General features: G+C 44.6%; 1 protein-coding gene across 1 annotated transcript in view; it reads left to right on the forward strand.

Moving 5' to 3' along the window:
- The first annotated feature begins 5,432 nt into the window (after nucleotides 1–5,432).
- Nucleotides 5,433–22,826, forward strand: part of LOC115619248 (cadherin-13) — a 297,405-nt gene continuing 280,011 nt past the window's right edge. The window contains exons 1-2 of the mRNA XM_030511297.1: nucleotides 5,433–5,438; nucleotides 7,251–7,367. Coding sequence (XP_030367157.1) covers nucleotides 5,433–5,438; nucleotides 7,251–7,367 — 123 coding nt within the window. The remainder of the gene's footprint in view (nucleotides 5,439–7,250; nucleotides 7,368–22,826) is intronic.

Below are 22,826 nucleotides of genomic sequence, written 5' to 3' on the forward strand. Positions count from 1 at the left end.
TCATTGTATAAGTGAGTGGGTTGGTAAGAATCTGTGTCTAACCTAGTTTCTGGTAGCCTTTAGGTATCTCTCTTTCTAGCTGGTAATATCTCTGGATTTTATATCTATTCTGGATCTTGTAATAAACTTTCTATCAGTTTGGTGTGTGTGCATGCGTGGCTTACGTCCTTCTCCACCTGGAATCCTTCGATCCCTGGAACAGTTGGCTATCAGAAGTGTCACTAAAAATCAGACCCAGTAACTTTATCTTCCAATGTCACATAACAATTCAGCAGAAAACTCAGATATACTTTCTTCTTTGGTGTCGTGGTATACGCTGATAACACTGATGTTTTCAGTTGTTGCTAAGTAATGTTTATTCCAATCAAGGACTTTCTCAGTCTCATGCTCTGCCAGGGAGGAGGGGAAGCCAGGAGGAAACAGAGACAGGACACCTGACCCAAACTAGCCAAAGGGGTATTCCACACCATGGCACGTCGTGCTCAGTATATAAACTGGGGGGAGTTACCCGGAAGGCCCAGATCACTGCTCAGGTCAGGCTGGGTATCAGTCATCAGGTAGTGAGCAAATGTATTCTCTCCCCTTGTTATTTCCCTTATCATTATTATCATTGGTGGTAGCAGTAGTGGTTTTGTATTATACCTTAGTTACTGGACTGTTCTTATCTCAACCTGTGGGAGTTACATTCTTTCGATTCTCCTCCCCATCCCTCCGGGAGTGGGCGGAGGAAGAAGGGGGAAGTGAGCGAGCAGCTGCGTGGTTCTGAGTTACCAGCTGGGTTTAAACCACGACAGACATTATTCTGGACAGTCAGGATTAGTGATGTATTGTGAGAGAAGGAAGAGATAATGTTTAATGTGCATATCAGTCCAACATGACAAGAATTAATTCTCACTTGTAATAAAAAGTCCTGCTCTTATTTAAAGTGAGAAGCTTTGGAACCCATAGGTCTGCTGGTAGCTTAAGGGTCTTCTCTTTCTGCTGTCCTGCTTGTTGAATTGCTACTTACACCAATGCCACTGTTGTGATTTGACAGAATTTATACATTCCTTGAATTGCCTTGGGTGGCTGCACATTGGGAAGGTGGCAGAGGAGGGGAGAACAAGGTCTTGGATGTGTTCTGGTGGGATTTCACCAGCTGTAGACTGATCTATGGCATGTACAAATCTATTTGCTGAGGTATTTCATGTATCTCTTCATCTTCCAATGAGAAAATCAGGGGTATTATGAGGAATTGCTGTTACTTTTCTTGTCTTGAATGAGCTGAAGGAGCTACACCAGAAGTGTTCCCAAATGTACCAGGATTTCAGAAATTTTGACACTGGCGTTGCTTTTGGTAGGGGAGTGGAACTGGTTATCTGATAAAGACGGGTGAAATAGGGAAGCTGTGGAGTGGTAATGACAAGACAGATTTTGCTCAAAAAAAAAAAAAAAGGCAGAAGAATATATAAGAAGTAGGTATATGAATGTTAAGGAATAAATGTTTTCCAAAAAAAAAAAAAAAAAGTCTTGCAGAATTACACTGAGACCTGGAGCAAGAGAAAGTGAGATATTAATTTTGAATGCAGGAAGTGCATGGGAAGAACAGAAGGATCATGCAACGTTTAGAAAAGAATGGCCAGGTAAATAGGTCAGCCGTTGTCTTTTACTTTAAGCCCATATTTACAATGCTGTTTGACAGATGCAGTCAGTCAGAGCATATTTGTTTGTGTATAAAGGATACATCATTATATTTAATGAGCAGTGTGGAACCAATATGAGATTTCCTGAAAGAGGGGATGATTCACATATGGTTAAAATGAAAATAACACTCACTAAATGATGACAAGAAAATTCTGAAATGTTAATTTAAAAAAAGAAAAGGCACTTGGTTGTCATTTCTGTATTATTCTCAGAACAAGTAACTCCCATGGTTAATGTGTACAGAAGGAAAGTTAATGGCATTTAGTCCATTATCTTCTTAGAAAAACCTTATTCTGTTAAGGCAGGTGTGAAGATAAATGAAACTTATACTTAAATAGAAACAGGACTTTTCCATCACAAAAGATACTGCAGAGGTTCAGGGAAATAACGGAATGTATCATTTCACAAAGCAAAAGTTCAGAATTGTCTCCACAATAGTTGACATTTTGTCACATATGCATTACAAAAATACTTTAGAATAAATTAGCATTAAAATAGTCATGATTTACACATGACCAAATAATTTGAACAAGAATAATTTTTTTTCCTAATATGTTCTTGACTCCCCTAAAGATAAAAGCAACCTCCATCCTATAAAAATACCTATAGCACAGCTAGATGAACTGCACAGAAGCAAAGCTGTAGTCTGTGATTACCAAGTGTCTATGAAGTTAATGGGTGTATTGGTTAGGCAGTTTACGGATCTGCCTCTTTATTTATGTAACAATTATAATAGTAGAAACACACAGCCTAATTAAATCAAGTTCCACCAGCAATTTCCATAACCCAGATGTTATATCTGACTATGCTTCACGAGCCTGGAAGCTTGTGTTCTCTGAAATACCTGATTTCCCTTAGCATGCTAGATTTTAGCTGGATTTGTTCTTCTAAAGTATACTTTAGGGTGACATTTACAGCATTGAGGACAGACTACTTTTGAGCAGATGTTTGTGTGAATGCCATTGACCTTTACAATTCTTAAGTTTATTCATTGAGTTAATTATTTGTTTAAACAGTTGTTCTCTAACTTACAAGTAAAGTTCCAGCACATTTCTTAGATTTTCATATTATTAACAACATGAGAAAATATTTTTCTGTTTTGACACGTTTTAGAAATAATTCACTATTAATACTGCTGATGATAACAATATTCTGATGATAGAAACAACATAGATAAAGGAACTAAGTATTGCAGCACAATTGTGAAATTTCAGCTGAGAATTATATAAAAATTATTTCTCCTTAAATTGATCTGCATTCAGTTTTAGCTTTTCAGTTTTATGCAGTGATGTTATGTTGTAGGAAGACCGATATACTACTGAATATCACATCCCATTTGCTGTTTCAGAGGAATTTTGCTTGCAACAAGCATCCAATTAATTTTGTTTATTTTTTTGTTTTGGGTCTGACCCCATTTTATACCATCAGGCTTAGTATATAAAAACAACTAAATGGCAAGAAACTCAACCACTTCTCTGGCCACCATAGTGGATTACAGATTGCCACTCCAGTGAGGTTTCAAGCCCTTATTGTGACAAATTGATATCAATATTCAGCCACCTTATTCCCATGACAAGTTCTAATGAAATTTTCTTTGCCAAGAGTAATGGTGCCTGCTACTGGGTAGTGATTAGGTCATTCATTCAAATAATCAAGTACTGCAATGCTCCCAAGAACCCCTGGTAAAAAAAGAAAGAAAGAAAAACAAAACAGGGTGGAGAGTTCTCAAGGGATCTAGGGAAATTACAACTTGCATAAGCATCATAGTTTGGGCAAACTGGCATCTTTCAATAGCAGCCTAACCTAAATGCTAGGAAAAATGAAGAGGCTGTGTTTGTTGCTTGCTTAATGTGAATAGGGAATCAAGCTTTATTGACAGTGAATCAGCATATTGGGTGCTGAACTGTTGCTGTACTGATTCCACATCTAGAAAGGGAATTTAATGAAGTCAAAAATAGGGTGTAAAAGCTGTTTACAAAATGGCAGACAGTGAAATGATAGTTGGATTCTGATCAGATAATCCACTGTCCATGAAAATAGCAGCTGAAAGATAATGATCACAGGTGTGATATTGCAGCTAAATAGTAAAAATAAAGAAATGGTAGGATTTCTCTCCTACCATTTTGCCTTACAAAAAAAAAAAAAACAAACCACAAACCCACAACAGAAACCTAGAATTTTTATTTTTGGTGCACTTTTCTTAGGAAGGCATATATTCATTATAATATATATATTAAATTTTGCTTGTGGATGATGTTTCTGGGGACACACCTGAGGTTTCTCTTTGTTATACAAAGCAGCAGGCATGGGAGAAGCAGATGGTAATCACAGCCATTGGCTCTCTGGGTGCTGGTTCAACACTACCCATCTGGGTCATGACATTCTAAGCTCTCCAGATTCCTGGCACATAAATACTTGCCTGGAGTCATGGATGCTAAAAAGACATGGTAGGTACTGTAGCCTTTAATCAGCAGATTCCAGCAAAGATGACTGAAAACTCCTTTGTGGGTTTCACTTGTGTCAAGAGGCAAAAGAAGACTCTTGTTATAATGCTAGCCTGGTATTGTAAGAAAATTTGAAGCAAACTTACCAACTCTGTCTGGAGTAATTTCATATCCTTTTTGTGTTGCTTCTTCAAGAAATTAAGTAGGTGAATTCAGTAAGAATTGTTATATATGCAGTATATCCACCATGAATGAGAATCTTTTTAGTGTTTTAACTGTTGAATAAGGTGCTAAGCACACATAGAAATACAGATTCTTTGGCTTCTGTCTTATATACTGGTTGAGGATCAAACTGTCATTTGCAGCTGCTTGAAATTAAGCAAAACGTTCTTTCTTTTTCCCTGTTCTTTACAAATGGGAAAATCATTATGATAACCACAACAGCAGTGAATTAATAAATGTGTTGGTGAAGTACTCTTGACCTTTTCTTTCTGTTTACCTGCATTCCATAGTAATGCTTTTGGCTGCTCATTTAATCAGTCTTGTTGCTGTTAGACACCAGGGGATGAGGAGAAAGTGAGAAATCATCATGAAGAAATCATTATTTAAAAAACAGTAGTAAGATTTGAAGAATAAACAGTGTGAAACATACTCAGAGAAGTGCTTACATTTCTGTACCCAGTCTGCAGAAACTTCTCCATGCAACAGACTCTCCATGCAACATCTCCATGCAACTTCTCCATACAACATGCTTTAGAAACAAAACCAAACAAATAATACTATTTTTCCTTTTTTTGTTCCAAAGTCCTCCTCAGAAATCTGGACTTGAAGGCCTTAAGTCTTACCACCTTGCTTTCATTTAGAACTTCACTTCTTTGTATTAATGACTGCAGTGTTGACTCATTGAATATAATTTGGCTTTTTCTTTCATTTGTGGACCTTCAGAGAATGTGTAAGGATAACCTGTCATGAGAAAGTGATGAATTAATTGCTTATGGGTCTATGACTACCAAAACTGTGAGAGCTAGATATTGAACAATCTGAAAATTCCTTTTACTCCTCAAACTAGTAAGGAAAGAAAGATGGAACATTCAAGGTCAGGTTGGATGGGGCTCTGAGGAACCTGATCTACTTGAAAATGTCCCTGCTCATTTCAGGGGCATTGGACTAGATGACCTCTAAAGGTCCATTCCAACCCAAACCATTCTATGATACAAGGAGATGTAAATCTGAATGTCTTGCAAATTTCCAAAGAGCCTGCATCTGGGAGTTCTCCCTTGCATTTTCATGAGCTGAAGGGCAACCATGAAGGTAGGAGTTAGCATGAGTGAAAATTGCGATCAGTTGAGCACTGCTGCTGCTGAGCTAAAGAACTGATAGTTCCTTTTAGACACACTGGTAGTCACTTTTACTCTCCTTAAAAATGTCATAGACGCATGCCAGCCAAACTGTCTGCTGTGTTTACAGTGTAAGTGATTTTGAAAGCTTACTGTTCTGCGCATTTGCCTTTGGACAGAATTCAGCTCTTTCCTTTTTATTTGACACTTCAAATGTTTTTATCTTGAACTTTCTAATGAATTTTTATTAAGGAAAATTCTTTTGGGAGAGGAATTAAAAGACAAAAATAGGGACCCAAGTGGCCTGCAGACTGAAAGATTAGAGAGAAGTGGCAAAGCCTTTGGGAGAGATGGGAACTCTGTTATTAGGGTGAGCCTCAAAAAGTTATGAAAATTGGCAAAATTGTGAGAAGGGATTCTCTGCATGGCTCCCACTCCTCTTTAACTTTATCATGACTAAAGCTAACTGTTGAAAACCTGAGTTTTCCTTGCTGCTGTTTGTTGTCAACTTTGAAAAGTGATGCTAAAGCTAGTAGAGGTAGAGCAGTGTTTTGGTGATGATAGGCTCATGAGGTGGGAGGCACCTATACTGATGGCAGCAGGAGCAGCCTGTGGATTTCTTGACTGATGGATATCCAGATCGTGCCACCAAGAAAGCTCATTCAGCTTTGCAGTTTTATAAAAATACAGCCTAGGGATGGAGCTCTCCTTTTGTAATAAAGTAGCAGCTGTTAAAACAGCAACATGGATTCCAGAACTGACTGAGAAGCTTAGGTTTTTGGAGTTTCTGCATTAAGAGAGCAGAGCAAAGTGTTATCTGTAGGATGTAACTACCTTATTGGAATTAGGCATTTAATTTAACCTATGATTTCTTTTGTAAAACTGTCATGACAGCCTGAATGAATAGTAGTGATTTGAATCTTTCGGTTTCACAATTCCAAACATAGTACAAATTTCTGCGTGGTGTTTGTTGTGGTGGTGGTGGTATTTTTTGTTTAGTTGGTTTTGTTTTGTTTTCCAGAAAGGCACCTGGATCAAGGGGAGAGCTTTGGGAGGTAGGGAGAGGCTGTTTCTGACCTTGGTAGTAACCGTGCTTGGAGAGTTGCAGAGATGGTAGGAGGAAGCAAAAGGAACAGGGTGGTGTCAGGGAAAATGCAGCAGAGAGAGCACTAAGAGGATCAGAGAGAAGAAGGGGAGGGAAGGCAAAGGTGTGATGAGCAGAGTTTTCTAGGGGCCAGAGGCCAATGTGAAGAGTTTGCTGTAGCTCATAAAGTGCTGAATTGCCTGAAGCTCAGTTAGAACTAAATCCTCCAGAAAATGTAGCAGAAAAAGTAAGGCTTGTGTATAAACCACTTCTACTCTTATTCTTTCTGATATGGTAGCATAAAGTTTTCTGTAAGGAAAAAAAACCAACCCTTTGCCAGGGCTTCCCCTCCTCCCTAGCAAAGCATGAGACTGAGAAAGTCCTTGGTCGGAGTAAACATTACTTAGCAACAACTGAAAACATCAGTGTTATCAGCATTGTTCCCAGGCTGAAAGTCAAAAACACAGCACTGCACCAGCTACTAAGAAGAAGAAAAATGACTGCTATAGCTGAACCCAGGACAGTGCAGTAACCTGACAGATTTAAATAAATAGTTTGATATGTTATCACTAGTTGCTGGAAAACATATAATACAAAACTTGGAATCTGGTAGTTCATGTTAATTTTGCCTAAAGATGCAGGGAATGGAAACAACTGAATATTATTTTGAAAGTCTTTGTAATTGGTCTCTTTCTTTTTTAGGAAATCTTTAAGATAGAAGGCAACCTTGGATTTCCAAGACAAAAAAGGTCTATTTGGGCACCTCCGATATTAATTCCTGAAAATCAAAGACCACCGTTCCCCAGATTTGTTGGCAAGGTAAGTCAAAAAAGAACTGGATCAAATTTTGATATCAGTTAATTGATCTGTTTGTCTTAAAATTTTACAGTGCCTGTCATGTTGACAGTAATATCCCAGAAAACAATAAAAAACGTAAAAATGAACAGAGATTGTTTTTCTCTCTATATTGTGTAGACAGATGAAAATGGCTTTGTGTTCATGGCAAGCATTAAAAGCATACATTCTGGTAAAAAGCATTAATCAGAGATGTATGTTTTCATGCAACTGCTTTCTTCAGTAGGGGTTGCTGCCTACCTGTGTGTTAGACTGGGCTGAAGTGTAGGCCAGGAATGTTATGAAGAATATCCTACTGCATAGTGTGGATTATCTTGTTTCTGTTCTCAAGGCCTAGAAGCAATTCATAAGGTATTATGTGTAAAAACATCTTTATTTGATTCCTTAGTTAGTTTCTAGTGTCCAAAGACAAAATAAGTCTTTGCAGATGTTTTCAGTTTTATTTTTTGTTGTTTGCAAAGGTCTGACATAGAAGCGTGTCCTGGGTTCACCTGATACAGGTGGTACCGTTCATCGATCACGGGTATACAGTAGCTGTGCTCCCCTGCTAGAACCTCCGGAACCGGGGGGGAAGAAGAGGGGGGAGTGAGCGAGCAGTTGTGTGGTTTTGAGTTACTGGCTGGGCTTAAACCACGACAAAGTGGAAAGCTTTTTTCTTGTGTTTGCATGCAACCAAATAGACGATAGTTCTAACAGCCACTTTTACAGAACTTCAGATAAACAGCTTGTATATATAAGATAATTAAAACTAAAATACCAATAGCTGTTTGAAAGGCCATTTAAGCATCAGAAGTTATAAGTACATTAATATATTTTGCATGTTGGCAGTTTTGAAGCAGGGACTCTTATGCATTGCTCTGACTTTAGTAGGTGTGTTAATGACATGATGGCCTATACAGCTGTGGAGTCTGTTCCTGATTCCTGATATGATCACTGGAGCTAAATGCACAGCTTGAGGGCAGAATTTTACTCTACGATTGAGTGTAACTTAGCCAGCTGGCACCTAAGCAGTTACTTTAATAATTAGGAAAGTTTGTTTTCCTATCAGTAAAAAGAAAGAATAATCTATGAAGAATTCATTTTCTCCCCTTTACCCATCAAAAATTTATATCAATCTGATAAATTTCTGTAAGTTTTGCTATCTTTCTGGTGTATTTTTTAATGTGTCCTAAACTTTCTAAAGCTATTTCTGAACTTTTCACTTCAAATTTCAGTGTTTGAGAATTAACAATCAATAACTAAAATAAATATTGTTGGCTAATATGGTAGTCATAAATAGTTAATTTTTAAGAATTCTGTTGTGCAGTTTAAAGCAGTGAGAGAATTAAATAACAAATGTATAGTCTTTCTTCTTTTTGTTATGGATTTATTTATCCCCAGCCCCTTCCACCCGTATTGCTCATAGACACTGAATTTTTGGATGTCGGGTAGCCCAAGTTGCTCTCTAGAAGTGCCTTCATGAAGTATTTTTATTGGGAGTTTAGGATGCTAGTCCTGGTAACCGAGGCTTCTTAAGCAGAATGAGATGAATTGGGTCCTCTTTGCACTTAAATGTTGTCCTAGCATCTTGTCATCTTGACTTGTTATCGTTCCTGAAATGCTAGTAAGGGCTCACAAGTACATTAGGTGATGTACAAGCACAGAAGTCTAAAAGCATCTGGCAGTCTGCTTTTCAAAAGCCCTAAGATACCTATCCTCAACTAATGCTTAAATTATAGGAACTGCAAATGATCAGCACCTTGAAATACTTCAAGCTTTCATAGAATCATAGAAAAGTTAGGGCTGGAAAGGACCTTAAGATCATCTAGTTCCAACCCCCTTGCCATGGGCAGGGACACCACACACTAAACCATGTCACCCAAGGCTCCGTCCAACCTGGCCTTGAACGCTGCCAGGGATGGAGCATTCACAACTTCCTTGGGCAACCTGTTCCAGTGCCTCACCACCCTCACTGTAAAGAACTTCTTCCTTATATCACACCTGAACTTCCCCTGATTAAGTTTGAACCTGTTACCCCTTGTCCTATCACTACGGTTCCTAAGGAAGAGTCATTTTCCAGCATCCTTGTAGGCCCCCTTCAGATACTGGAAGGCTGCTATGAGGTCTCCACACAGCCTTCTCTTCTCCAGGCTGAACAGCCCCAACTTCCTCAGCCTGTCTTCATACGGGAGGTGCTCCAGCCCCTTTATCATCCTCGTGGCCCTCCTCTGGCCTTGCTCCAACAGCTCCATGTCCTTTTTATGTTGAGGACACCAGAAATGTACACAGCATTCCAAGTGAGGTCTCACGAGAGCAGAGTAGAGGGGCAGGACCACCTCCTTTGACCTGCTGGTTACGCTTCTTTTGATGCAGCCCAGGATACGGTTGGCTTTCTGGGCTGCAAGCACACACTGCCGGCTCATGCTAAGTTTCTCATCAACCAACACCCCGAAGTCCTTCTCCTCAGGGCTGCTCTGAATCTCTTCTCTGCCCAACCTGTAGCTGTGCCTGGGATTGCCCTGACCCAGGTGTAGGACCTTGCACTTGGCTTGGTTAATTTTCATGAGGTTGACATAGGCCAACCTCACAAGCGTGTCCAGGTCCCTCTGGATGGCATCCCTTCCCTCCAGCATATCAACCGAACCACACAGATTAGTGTTGTCAGCAAACTTGCTGAGGGTGTACTCAATCCCACTGTCCATGTCGCCGACACAGATGTTGAACAAGACAGGTCCCAACACCGACCCATGAGGGACACCACTCATTACTGTTTTCCAACTGGACATTGAGTTGTTGACCACAACTCTTTACGCGCAGCCATCCAGCCAGTCCTTTATCCACCGAGTGGTCCATCCATCAAATTGATGTCTCTCCAATTTAGAGACAAAGTGTCGATCGCTTTGCACAAGTCCAGGTAGATGATGTCAACTGCTCTGCCCCTGCCCATCAGTTCCATAGCCCCATCATAGAAGGCCACCAAATTGGTCAGAGAGCATTTCCCCTTAGTGAAGCCATGTTGGCTGTCACCAACCACCTCGCTGTTTTTCGTGTGCCTTAGCATGCTTTCCAGGAGAATCTGCTCCAAGATTTTGCCAGGTACAGAGGTGAGACTGACTGGTCTGTAGTTCCCTGGGCCTTCCACCTTCCCCTTCTTGAAAATGGGGGTTCTATTACCCTTCTTCCAGTCATCAGGAACTTCACCTGACTGCCATGATTTTTCAAATATGATGGACAGTGGCTTAGCAACTTCATTCGCCAGCTCCTTCAGGACCTGTGGATGGATTTCATCAGGTCCCATGGACTTGTGCACATTCAGGTTCTTAAGATGGTCTCAAACCTGATCCTCTCCTGCAGTGGACCTAAGGTCTTCATTCTCACAGTCCCTGCATCTGCCTTCTGAGACTTGGGTGGTGTGATCAGAGCACTTGCCAGTGAAGACTGAGGCAAAGAAGTCATTGAGAACCTCAGCCTTCTCCAAATCCAATGTAGCCAGTTCTCCAGATAGCTTCCGGAGAGGGCCCATGTTGTCCCTAGTCTGTCTTTTATTAGCTACGTACCTATAGAAGCCTTTCCTGTTATCTTTAACCTCCCTTGCCAGATTTAATTGTAACTGGGCCTTAGCTTTCCTAACCTGGTCCCTTGCTTCCCATACAATGTTCCTGTATTCTTCCCAGGCTGCCTGTCCTCACTTCCACCTTTTATAAGCTTCTTTTTTCCCCTCTAAGTTTCCTCAGCAGCTCCTTGTCCATCCATGGAGGTCTCCTGGCCCTCCTGCTGCACTTCCTTCTAGTCAGGATGCAACACTCCTGAGCTTGTAGCAGGTGATCATTGAATATCAACCAGCAGTCTTGGGCCCCCCTGCCCTCTAGGGCTTTATCCCATGGAACCTTACTAAGCAGGATCCTGAAGAGGCCAAAGTCTGCTCTCTTGAAGTCCAGGGCAGTGAGCTTGCTGCATGCTCTTCTCACTGTCCTGAGGATCTCAAACTCGACCATCTCATGATCGCTACAGCCAAGGCTGCCCTGAAGCATCACATCTCCAACCAGCCCCTCCCTGTTGGTGAGCACGAGGTCAAGCATGGCACCTCTCCTTGTTGGCTCCTCTATTACTTGCAAGAGGAAGTTGTCTTCCACACAATCGAGAAACCTCCTGGATTGCTTGTGCCAGGCCGTACTGTCCCTCCAACAGATATCAGGATGGTTGAAGTCCCCCATGAGGACAAGGGCCTGCGAGCGTGAGGCTGCTCCTATCTGTCTGTAGAGCACTTCATCCACAGAGTCCTCTTGATCAGGTGGTCTGTAACAGATCCCCACCGTAATGTCCCCCATTGCTGTTCTCCCTTTGACCCTGACCCACAAACTCTGTTGACTGATCACCTGTCCCCAGACAGAGTTCCATACTCTCCAGCCTATCACTGACATAAATAGCAACTCCCCCTCCCCATCTGCCTGGCCTGTCTTTCCTAAAGAGCCTGTAACTTTCCATTCCAACCCTCCTGTCATAGGAGCCATCCCATCATGTTTCTGTGATGCCATTGACATCATATCCCTGTAGCCATGCACACATCTCTAATTCCTCTTGTTTGTTCCCCATACTACGGGCAGTTGTATAGAAGCATCTGAACTGAGCTCCAAATGAAGCCGACTCATTGGCTGGAGCAGCTGAAATATCTCTCAATCACTCCAAGAATTTATTACGGGTGCTGTCAACTGACTGGGAGCATTGGGATGGATTGATGCCCCCCTCCCCCAACACATCTAGTTTAAAGCTTTCTTGACCAGCCTGGCAAGTCTCCTACCAAAACAGCTCTTCCCCATCTTTGTCAGACCAGCTCCACCAGCCTCCAGTAGACCTGGCCTCCCAGATTGAGTCATTTGTTCTAAATACCCAAACCCCTGACTATGGCACCACCGTCCTAACCATTTATTAACCTGCCAAACGCTCCTAGCTTTTTTAAGGTCCTCCCCTTTATCCTGGAGAATTGATGAAAAAACTCTCTGAGCTCCAGAGCCCCTAATCACCTCTTCCAGGGCTCTGTAGTCCTTGATGTTCTCCAGGCTACTGCTATCATCTATATCACTAGCACCCACATGGACCACTAGAAAGGTGTAATAGTCGGCAGGGTTTACTAGACCAGGCAGCCTCTCAGCAACATCCCTGATCTGAGCCCCTGGCAGGCAACACACCTCCCTCGAGACTGGGTCGGGCCGACGGATGGGTGCCTCTGTGCCTTTCAAAGTAAAGTAGAGTCCCCTACTACTATGACCCACCACTTTTTCCTGGAGGCACCAGTAGTGAGCCTCCTTACAGGTGCATCAGCGGGTTGTTCATTTGGTGTGGTGGGTGTTTCCTTGTCAGCCCCCTACAGAAGTGCGAAGCATTTCTGGGTGGGGACATCAGATTTAGGAGGAAGCCCCTTGCTGTTAATTGTCCTCTTCCTTCTTTTTTTGTTGGTTTTATTTATTACTAGCTCCCAGCTTCCTGGGTTAATGCCCTTCTTCTTTCCTGTATGAGCTTTGATGGACGCTTGTGGCCCCTGCACAGTTTTAGCCTGGGGCAAGCAACCCAGCTTCCCTGACATCTTTTAGCTTACCAAGAGCCTCCCATACCTCAGCCACCTGCTGCAGGAGGACCTCCACTAGGGCGCACCGAGTGCAGCCCTGACCATTTTGTACCCTCGCCTCAAGAGGCCAACCAAGGTCTACACTCCGAGGTCTGCGCTGCAGCCTCCCCTCTCATCAGCTCTATCTGGGTGCCTACGGTGGCCACCGCCGGGGCAGCCAGAGCAGAACTCCCAAGCTGGGCCCTGGTCCTGAGGCATGTGCTCACCATCCCACTCTCTACCCACGCGAACTGCCACACCACACGCCTGATCACCTGTGGTCCCTGAGGTGCGTTTTTACCCACTGAGGGCTGGTGCTGTCCCTCCTGGTGCCGCCGCCTTTGAGTCAGCTGCTCGTGTCAGCTGAGCTGCCAGCTCCTGGGCAAGTCCTGTCGAGGACTTGAGTGTCCCTCAGTGGCTCTTGCTGCTCCGAACTGAGGCTCCTGGACACTGTGCTTCCCCCTGCTCCACGTTGAAGGCGTCCTCTCTGGAGATATTCACCTCGGCAATTCATCAGTTTTAAAAGTCTTTAAATATAACGTTTTTTCCTGTATATTTCTAATTGAGGTTTCTAGACATGAGTATTTTGGCTATAGTCTAATGCAAGTACTAACATAGAGTGTATATGTGCGAAGTGAGACAAAAATTTTGGAGATATTTAAAAAAATGGAATGAAATAGTCTGAGTCAACTGCAGTAATTTACAACTGAATGCTTAACAAAGCATAAATAAAAAGGTTTGGAGCCTCAGGCATACTGATGGTGGGGAAGAGTTTATTGTTCCCTGTCCTGGGTTCAGGTATAGCAGTCATTTTTCTCCTCCTTAGTAGCTGGTGCAGTGCTGTGTTTTTGACTTTCAGCCTGGGAACAATGCTGATGATAACACTGATGTTTTTAGTTGTTGCTATGTAACGTTTACTCTGACCAAGGACTTTCTCAGTCTCATGCTCTGCCAGGGAGGAGGGGAAGCTGGGAGGAAGCAGAGACAGGACACCTGACCCAAACTAGCCAAAGGGGTATTCCATACCACATCACGTCATGCCCAGTATATAAACCGGGGGGAGTTACACGGAAGGGGCAGATCGCTGCTCGGGTCGGGCTGGGTATCGGTCGGCAGGTGGTGAGCAATTGTATCCTCTCCCCTTGTTATTTCCCTTATCATTATTATCATTGGTGGTAGCAGTATGGTTTTGTTTTATACCTTAGTTGCGGGACTGCTCTTATCTCAACCCGTGGGAGTTACATTCTTCTGATTCTCCTCTCCATCCCTCCGGGAGTGGGGGGAGGAAGAAGGGGGGGAAGTGAGAGAGTGGCTGCATGGTTCCGAGTTATCGGCTGGGCTCAAACCACGACAGTTCTTTGTGGCGTCCAACGTGGAGCACGAAGGGTTGAGATAACGGCAGATCTGACCAGAGTGTGTCTAATCATATTTGTGATAAGCATTCATTGTTACTACTCATCACAATGTTGATTTATTTGCTCTCAGAGCTGTTGCGCTTGATCTCAGACTTTCAACATGTCGTACCTTACTTAGAGCCACTATTTGCTGTTTTAGTGTTTATCGGCTGGGGGGCCTGGGCTAAGGTTGTTTCACTGTACTTCATGGTAATGACTTGTAATACAATAGACTCATTGATCATGAAACTGGTCTGGCATGAGCTCCCAGCGTGGCCATCACCTCTATACTTTGGGAGGTATTTAATGAATTTTTTTAGCAACTACATATAATTTTTTTTCTCCTCGGGGGGTCAACCTACGAAGGAGGTATTCCCTTACACCCCCTGCTCTCCCACCAGGCTATTTACAACAGCATTTGAGAGTTCTGAAGGTTTTGGATGGCCTTTGAATACCCTTGAGACCTGCCTGCTGATTGTGCTGGGGATCAGCATGTTGGCAAACATACAGAATATGTTTTAACCACGGCCAACTCACCCTGGGAACATCCTATTTCGTCTGATCTCAAAAGTTAAGCTGTATCGGGTTCAAAACTGGTCTAGGGTTAGACGACGATATAGGAGGATCACCAAGAGATTTTCCCTGAGGCTGGACAGTCAGGAGTGGCAGGGTGTGTGGGATAGTATGGGCAAGTATCTAGGCCAGTGGGCCCCTCCAGTGCTTTGGAACTTCACCCCTGAACAAGTGCAACATCTGGAAAAACTAGTAAAACATTAAAAGAGGTGTGCTGTCGTTCTGGTTATACCAGAGAGGGACAACTTGCTACAACGTGCTGGGGCTTGGCCTATGCCTACAGAGCCCTGCTCAATACTAATCTTCAAAGGGAAAAAAATGTCTCTGGATCTGATGGCAAAGCAACAGACAGTGCAGCTACTCCAACTCCAAGCACAGCAGCTACCCCAAACCCAGTGACAAGCACAGCAGCTGCTCAAACCCCAACAGCAACAGACAATGCAGCTGTTGGTGCTACTCAACCCCAAGCACACAAGCTGCACCAACCCCGGCAACAGCCACTGCAGCCACTCCAACCGTAGTGGAAGACACTGCAGCCACTCCAACCACTGTGACAGACACTGCAGCTAATCCAAATGGCCAATTCGTGCCAATATCAGTTGCCCCTGTAAGCAAAAGCAAATGAGAGGCACAAAGAGCAACCCGTGCACTGAAGAAAGATGAAGACCCAATATATGTACTACAGGCGACGTCATCAGAACAAGAGTTACTACTACGTGGATCAGAGGAAGAGGAAGAAGAAGGAGAGGTAACTACTCAAACCCCGACAGCAACAGACAATGTGGCTACCCCGAGCACGGCAGCTACACCAACCCCAGTGACAAGCACAGTAGCTACTCAAACCCCGACAGCAACAGACAATGCAGCTGTTGGTGTTACTCAACCCCCAAGCACAATAGCTGCACCAATCCCGGCAACAGACACTGCAGCCACTCCAACCCTAGTGGCAGACACTGCAGCCACTCCAATCCTAGTGGCAGACACTGCAGTCACTCCAACCACAGTGACAAACACTGCAGCTAAACCAAATGGCCCGTTTGTGACAATGTCTGTTGCCTCTGTAAGCAAAAGCAAACGAGAGGCGCAAAGAGAAACCCGTGCAGTGAAGAAAGAGGAAGAACCAATATATGTACTACAGGCGACGTCATCAGAACAAGAGTTACTACTACGTGGATCAGAGGAAGAGGAAGAAGAAGGAGAGGTAACTTCTCGACCCCGGACCTCGACTGAGCTGTGGAATATGCAAAAAGATTTCACACATCTTGCAGGGGAGCACATTGTCACCTGGTTGCTCCGATGCTGGGACAATGGGGCCGACGGTCGCGAACTAGAAGGTAGGGAAGCCAAGCAGCTGGGATCAATTGCTAGGGAAAGAGGAAATAAAAAGCAATTGCAATAGAGAAGCTAGCCCTCAGTCTTTGGAGGAGGCTCCTGGCAGCTGTGAAGGAAAGGTTTCCCTACAAGGATGATATTATGAGTTGCTCAGACAACTGGACCACAATAGAGAGAGGCATCCAGTCCCTGAGGGAATCAGCCATTCTAGAGATGATGTATTGTAGGCTGGATGCGGGGAATGCATCCGTAGTTTCAGATGAAGTCGAATGTACATGACCCATGTGGCGGAAACTTACATGGAGTGCACCATCATCATATGTCCACTCACTGGCATCAATGACCTGGAATGACGTAACACCACCAACAGTGGATGAACTGATTTGTCAGCTCCAAGAGTTCGAAGACAATCTCACCCCTTCCATCATTTCAGCTGTGGAAAAACTGTCCCAGGAGTTCAAACAATTGAGAGATGATTTATCCGATCTATCCAGCTCCCCACGCGTACCAACCCATGTCTCAGCTATTAACAGAAGGCGCCCTACTGCTCGAGAAAGAAAATATAGGAGGTACACGCCATGGGCCACCCTATGGTTTTACCTGCGGGATCATGGAGAAGACATGAGAAAGTGGGATGGAAAACCTACCTCAGTTCTGGAGCAAGAGGTGAATGAACTGAAGAGGAGAACAATGGTCAAGGATGATCCTCCCAGGAAAGTTGCTGCTTCAGTCTCCAGTAAGCAGCTTCCCAGATGGAGTGGAAGAGCTGATTTTACTCCAGCTCCTGTGATAAGGAATACTAATCCCTTTCTACAAGACCTAAGTGGGGAATCTTATGATCACTATCAGAGTGGCCCTGCCTCCAGCCAGGTGGAGGAGAGGGACAATCGGGTTTACTGGACTGTGTGGATCAGATGGCCTGGCACATCAGTCCCACAGGAGTATAAGGCTCTAGGAGACACCGGTGCACAATGCACCCTGATGCCACCAAGGTATCAAGGGGTGAAACCCATTTATATTTCTGGAGTGACAGGAGGATCCCAAGAGTTGACTGTACTGGAGGCTGAAATCAGCCTGACTGGGAGAAAGTGGCAAAAGCACACCATTGTGACTGGTCCAGGGGCTCCATCCATCCTTGGCATTGACTATCTCAGGAGAGGGTACTTCAAAGACCCAAAAGGGTATAGATGGGCTTTTGGTATCGCTGCCTTGGAGACAGAGGAAATAAAGCAGCTGTCCACCTTGCCTGGTCTCTCAGAGGATCCTTCTGTTGTGGGGTTGCTGAAGGTAGAAGAACAACAAGTGCCAATTGTGACCACAACAGTGCACCGGTGGCAATATTGCACCAACTGAGACTCCCTGATTCCCATCCATAAGCTGATCCATAGACTGGAGAGCCAAGGAATAATCAGCAAGACCCACTCACACTTTAATAGCCCCATATGGCCAGTGCGAAAGTCTAATGGAGAGTGGAGACTAACAAACCGTAGAGTATCGTGGCCTAAATGAAGTCACACCACCACTGAGTGCTGCCGTACCAGACATGCTACAACTTCAATATGAACTGGAGTCAAAGGCAGCCAAGTGGTGTGCCACAAGTGATATTGCCAATGCATTTTTCTCAATCCCTTTGGCAGCAGAATGCAGGCCACAGTTCCCTTTTCCTTGGAGGGGCGTCCAGTACACTTGGAACAGACTGCTCCATGAGTGGAAACACAGCCCTACCATCTGCCGTGGATTGGTCCAGACTGCACTGGAACAGGGGCAAGCTCCAGAACACCTGCAATACATTGATGACATCATCGTGTCAGGTTTTACAGCGGAAGAAGTTTTTGAGAAAGGGAGGAAGATAATACAAATCCTGCTGAAGGCCCGTTTTGCCATAAAATGGAGCAAGGTCAAGGGACCTGCACAGGAGATTCAATTTTTGGGAATAAAATGGCAAGATGGACATCGCCAGATCCCCCCAGATGTGATCAACAAGATAACAGCAATGCCTCCACCAACTAACAAGAAAGAAACACAAGCTTTCTTAGGTGTTGTGGGGTTCTGGAGAATGCACATCCCAAATTACAGTTCGATTGTAAGCCCTCTCTATCACGTGACCCGGAAGAAGAATGATTTCAAATGGGGCCCTGAGCAACAACAAGCCTTTGAACAAATTAAACAAGAAATAGTTCATGCAGTAGCCCTTGGACCAGTCCAGGCTGGGCCAGATGTGTTCAAAGTGCTCTACATCACAGCCGGGGAGAATGGTCCTACCTGGAGCCTCTGGCAGAAAGCTCCAGGCGAGACTCGAGGTCAGTCCCTCGGCTTTTGGAGTCGGGGATATAGAGGATCCAAGGCCAGCTATACTCCCACTGAAAAAGAGATACTGGCAGCCTATGAAGGGGTTCGAGCTGCTTCAGAAGTGATTGGCACTGAAGCACAGCTCCTCCTGGCACCCCAGTTGCCTGTGCTGGGCTGGATGTTCAAAGGCAGAGTCTCCTCTACACATCATGCAAACAATGCTACATGGAATAAGTGGGCCACACTAATGACTCGATGAGCTCGAATAGGAAATCCCATTCACCCAGGAATTCTAGAAGTCATCGGGGACTGGCCAGAGGGCAAAGATTTTGGGATGTCACCAGAGGAGGAGGTGATCCGTGCTGAAGAGGCCCCACCATATAACGAACTGTCAGAGAGTGAAAAGCAATATGCCTTGTTTACTGATGGGTCCTGCTGTATTGTGGGAATGAATCAGAGATGGAAGGCAGCTGTATGGAGGTTGAATCGAGTCAGTTTGCAGAGGTGAAAGCTATCCAGCTGGTTTTGGACATTGGTGAACAAGAAAAATGGCCAGTACTTTATCTCTAGACTGACTCATGGATGGTGGCAAATGCCCTGTGGGGGTGGTTGCAGCAATGGAAGCAGAGCAACTGGCAATGCAGAAGTAAACCCATCTGGGCTGCTGCACTGTGGCAAGATATCGCTGCCCAGGTGCAGAACCTGGTGGTGAAGGTATGCCACGTAGATGCTCATGTACCCAAGAGTCGGGCCACAGAGGAACACCAGAACAACCAGCAAGTGGATAAAGCTGCTAAGATTGAAGTGGCTCAGATGGATTTAGATTGGCAACATAAGGGTGAATTATTTTTAGCCCAGTGGGCCCATGACCCCTCAGGCCATTAAGGCAGAGATGCAACATATAGATGGGCTCGTGATCGAGGGGTGGACTTAACAATGGACTCTACTGCCTACGTTATTCAAGAATGTGAAACATGTGCTGCAATTAAGCAAGCCAAGTGGTTACAGGCTCTCTGGTATGGAGAATGATGGCTGAAGTACAAGTATGAGGAGGCCTGGCAGATTGACCGTATCACACTCCCACCGACCCACCAAGGCAAGCGCCATGTGCTTACCGTGGTAGAAGCAACCACCGGATGTCTGGGAACATACGCTGTGCCCCACGCTTCTGCCCATAACACTATCCTGGGCCTTGAGAAACAAGTTTTGTGGTGACACGGCACCCCAGAGAGAATTGAGTCAGACAATGGGACTCATTTCCGGAACAACCTCATAGACACTTGGGCCAAAGAGCATGGCATTGAGTGGGTATATCACATCCCCTACCATGCACCAGCCTCTGGGAAAATCAAATGGTATAATGGGCTGTTAAAAACTGCACTGAGAGCAATGGGTGGTGGGACTTTCAAACACTGGGATACACATTTACCAGTGGTCAACACTAGGGGATCTGCCAACAGGGCTGGCCCAGCCCAATCAGAACTTTTACATACTCTAGAGGGGGATAAAGTTCCTGTGGTGCACATAAAGAATTTGTTGGGGAAGACAGTCTGGGTTATTCCTGCTTCAGGTAAAGGCAACCCCACTCGTGGCATTGCTTTTGCTCGGGGACTGGGATATACTTGGTGGGTAATGCAGGAAGATGGGGAAGTCCGATGTGTACCTCAAGGGGATTTAATTTTGGGAGAAGACAACCAGTGAACTCAATTGTATGTTGTTGCCTGCTCTATAACACTTTTATAGCCCACCAGCTAGATATCTTCAGGTCACCATCAACTGACCCTGCCTTCCCTCCGATCATCACCCCAACAAAGAATGAATTTTGACAAAACCAGGCAAGCTCAGCAGTGACTGGACGAGTTTGGCGGTGTCATCAGCAGGCAACAACCCAACACTACACACAGTCCCTCCTGCCCTGAGAGACTATTACAAGAGGTGGAGCCTGACATCATGGACTGAATGAATTCAGCAACTTTATAGGGTTTGGTCCATGGACTAAGGCATTATATCTCTCTCTTTGTCTGTGGATGTGTGTGTATATATATATATGAGACAAAAGCGATGGTATATTGAAAAATGTGGGATCTGAGCATGATGTGAATGGTTTGGAATAAGGGGTGGATACTGTCCTGGGTTCAGCTATAGCAGTCATTTTTCTCCTTCTTGGTGGCTGGCGCAGTGCTGTGGTTTTGACTTTCAGCCTGGGAACAACGCTGATAACACTGATGTTTTTAGTTGTTGCTAAGTAATGTTTACTCCTACCAAGGCCTTTCTCAGTCTCATGCTCTGCCAGGGAGGAGGGGAAGCCGGGAGGAAGCAGAGACAGGACACCTGACCCAAACTGGCCAAAGGGGTATTCCATACCACAGCACGTCATGCCCAGTATATAAACCGGGGGGAGTCACCCCGAATGGGCAGATTGCTGCTCAGGTCGGGCTGGGTATCGGTCGGCGGGTGGTGAGCAATTGTATCCTCTCCCCTTGTTATTTCCCTTATCATTATTATTATTGTTGGTAGCAGTAGTGGTTTTATTTTATGCCTTAGTGACTGGACTGCTCTTATCTCAACCCGTGGGAGTTGCATTCTTCCAATTCTCCTCCCCATCCCTCTGGGAGCAGGGGGAGGAAGAAGCGGGGGAGTGAGCGAGCGGCTGTATGGTTCCTGGTTACCGGCTGGGCTCAGACGACGACATTCCCTAACTAAAAAAAAAAAGACAAAACCAAAAAGTAGGAATAAATGCTGAAAAAAAAAAGTCTTTTATGTCTTTCTGACATTTCACAGATCTTCATGAACAGAATAGTCTGTACTAATCTTCAGATCCTTAGCCACCCATTTACTTGTTTCAGATCCTGCACGAACTGTAGAAAAAGTTGTCCATCTGTCTCATTTAATTTTAGCTGTTTATTGTGAACTGTACATAGCTTCAGAATTTGCAAAAATTCATATACTTGCCCAGCCTGTGAGGCATGAGAAACATTTCCTCTTCCGCATGAATTTCTTTTCAGCTTGCTGTCTCTGGTCTGTTGTAATCACTGTGGAAGTAGTATTTAGTGTCTGTGGTTTCTATGGTGTTTTGGGGAAGAGAGAAAACACAGAGAGAATGGATAATTTGCATGTTGTAATAGAATTTCATAGAATCATAAAATCATAGAATAGTTAGGGTTGGAAAGGAATTTAAGGTCATCTAGTTCCAACCCCCCTGCCATGGACAGGGACACCTCACACTAAACCGTATCACACAAGGCTCCGTCCAACCTGGCCTTGAACGCTGCCAGGGATGGAGCATTCACAACTTCCTTGGGCAACCCATTCCAGTGCTTCACCACCCTCACTGTAAAGAACTTCTTCCTTCTATCTAACCTAAACTTCCCCTGTTTAAGTATGAACCTTTTACCCCTTTTCCTATGGCTACAGTCCCTAATGAAGAGTCCCTCCCCAGCATCCTTGTAGGCCCCCTTCAGATACTGGAAGGCTGCTATGAGGTCTCCACACAGCCGTCTCTTCTCCAGGCTGAACAGCCCCAACTTTCTCAGCCTCTCTTCATACGGGAGGTGCTCCAGCCCTCTTATCATCCTTGTGGCCCTCCTCTGGACTCGCTCCAACAGCTCCGTGTCCTTTTTATCTTGAGGACGCCAGAACTGTACACAGTACTCCAAGTGAGGTCTCATGAGAGCAGAGTAGAAGGGCAGGATCACCTCCTTTGACCTGCTGGTCACGCTTCTTTTGATGCATCCGAGGATACGGTTGGCTTTCTGGGCTGTGAGCGCACACTGCCGGCTCCTGTTAAGTTTCTCATCAACCAACACCCCCAAGTCCTTCTCCGCAGGGCTGCTCTGAATCTTTTCTCCATCTCTTCTTCATCAGATCCAGAGACATCTTTTTCCTCCTCCTTACAGAACAGAGCTCTGTATGCGTAGGCCAAACCCCAGCATATTTCAGTAAGTTGTCTTTTTCTGGTATTGCCAGGATGACAGCACACCTTGTCTAAGTGTTCTGCTAATTTTTCCAGATTTCACTTTTGTTCAGGAGTGAAATTTCAAAGCACTGGAGGGACAACTGGCCTGGGAGATTGCCTATACGATCCCACACACCCTGCAAATCATGTCTGTCCAGCCTCGGGGAAGATCTATTGATGGTTTTCTTAGATTGTCGTTTAACCTTAGACAAGACCCAAGCCCGACCCTGCTTAGCTTCCGAGATCGGACAAGACGGGCATTCTCAGGGTGGTATGGCTATAGGCAAAACACAAAGAGC

The sequence above is a fragment of the Strigops habroptila genome, chromosome W (assembly GCF_004027225.2).
Source record: "Strigops habroptila isolate Jane chromosome W, bStrHab1.2.pri, whole genome shotgun sequence".
Lineage (NCBI taxonomy): Eukaryota > Metazoa > Chordata > Aves > Psittaciformes > Psittacidae > Strigops > Strigops habroptila.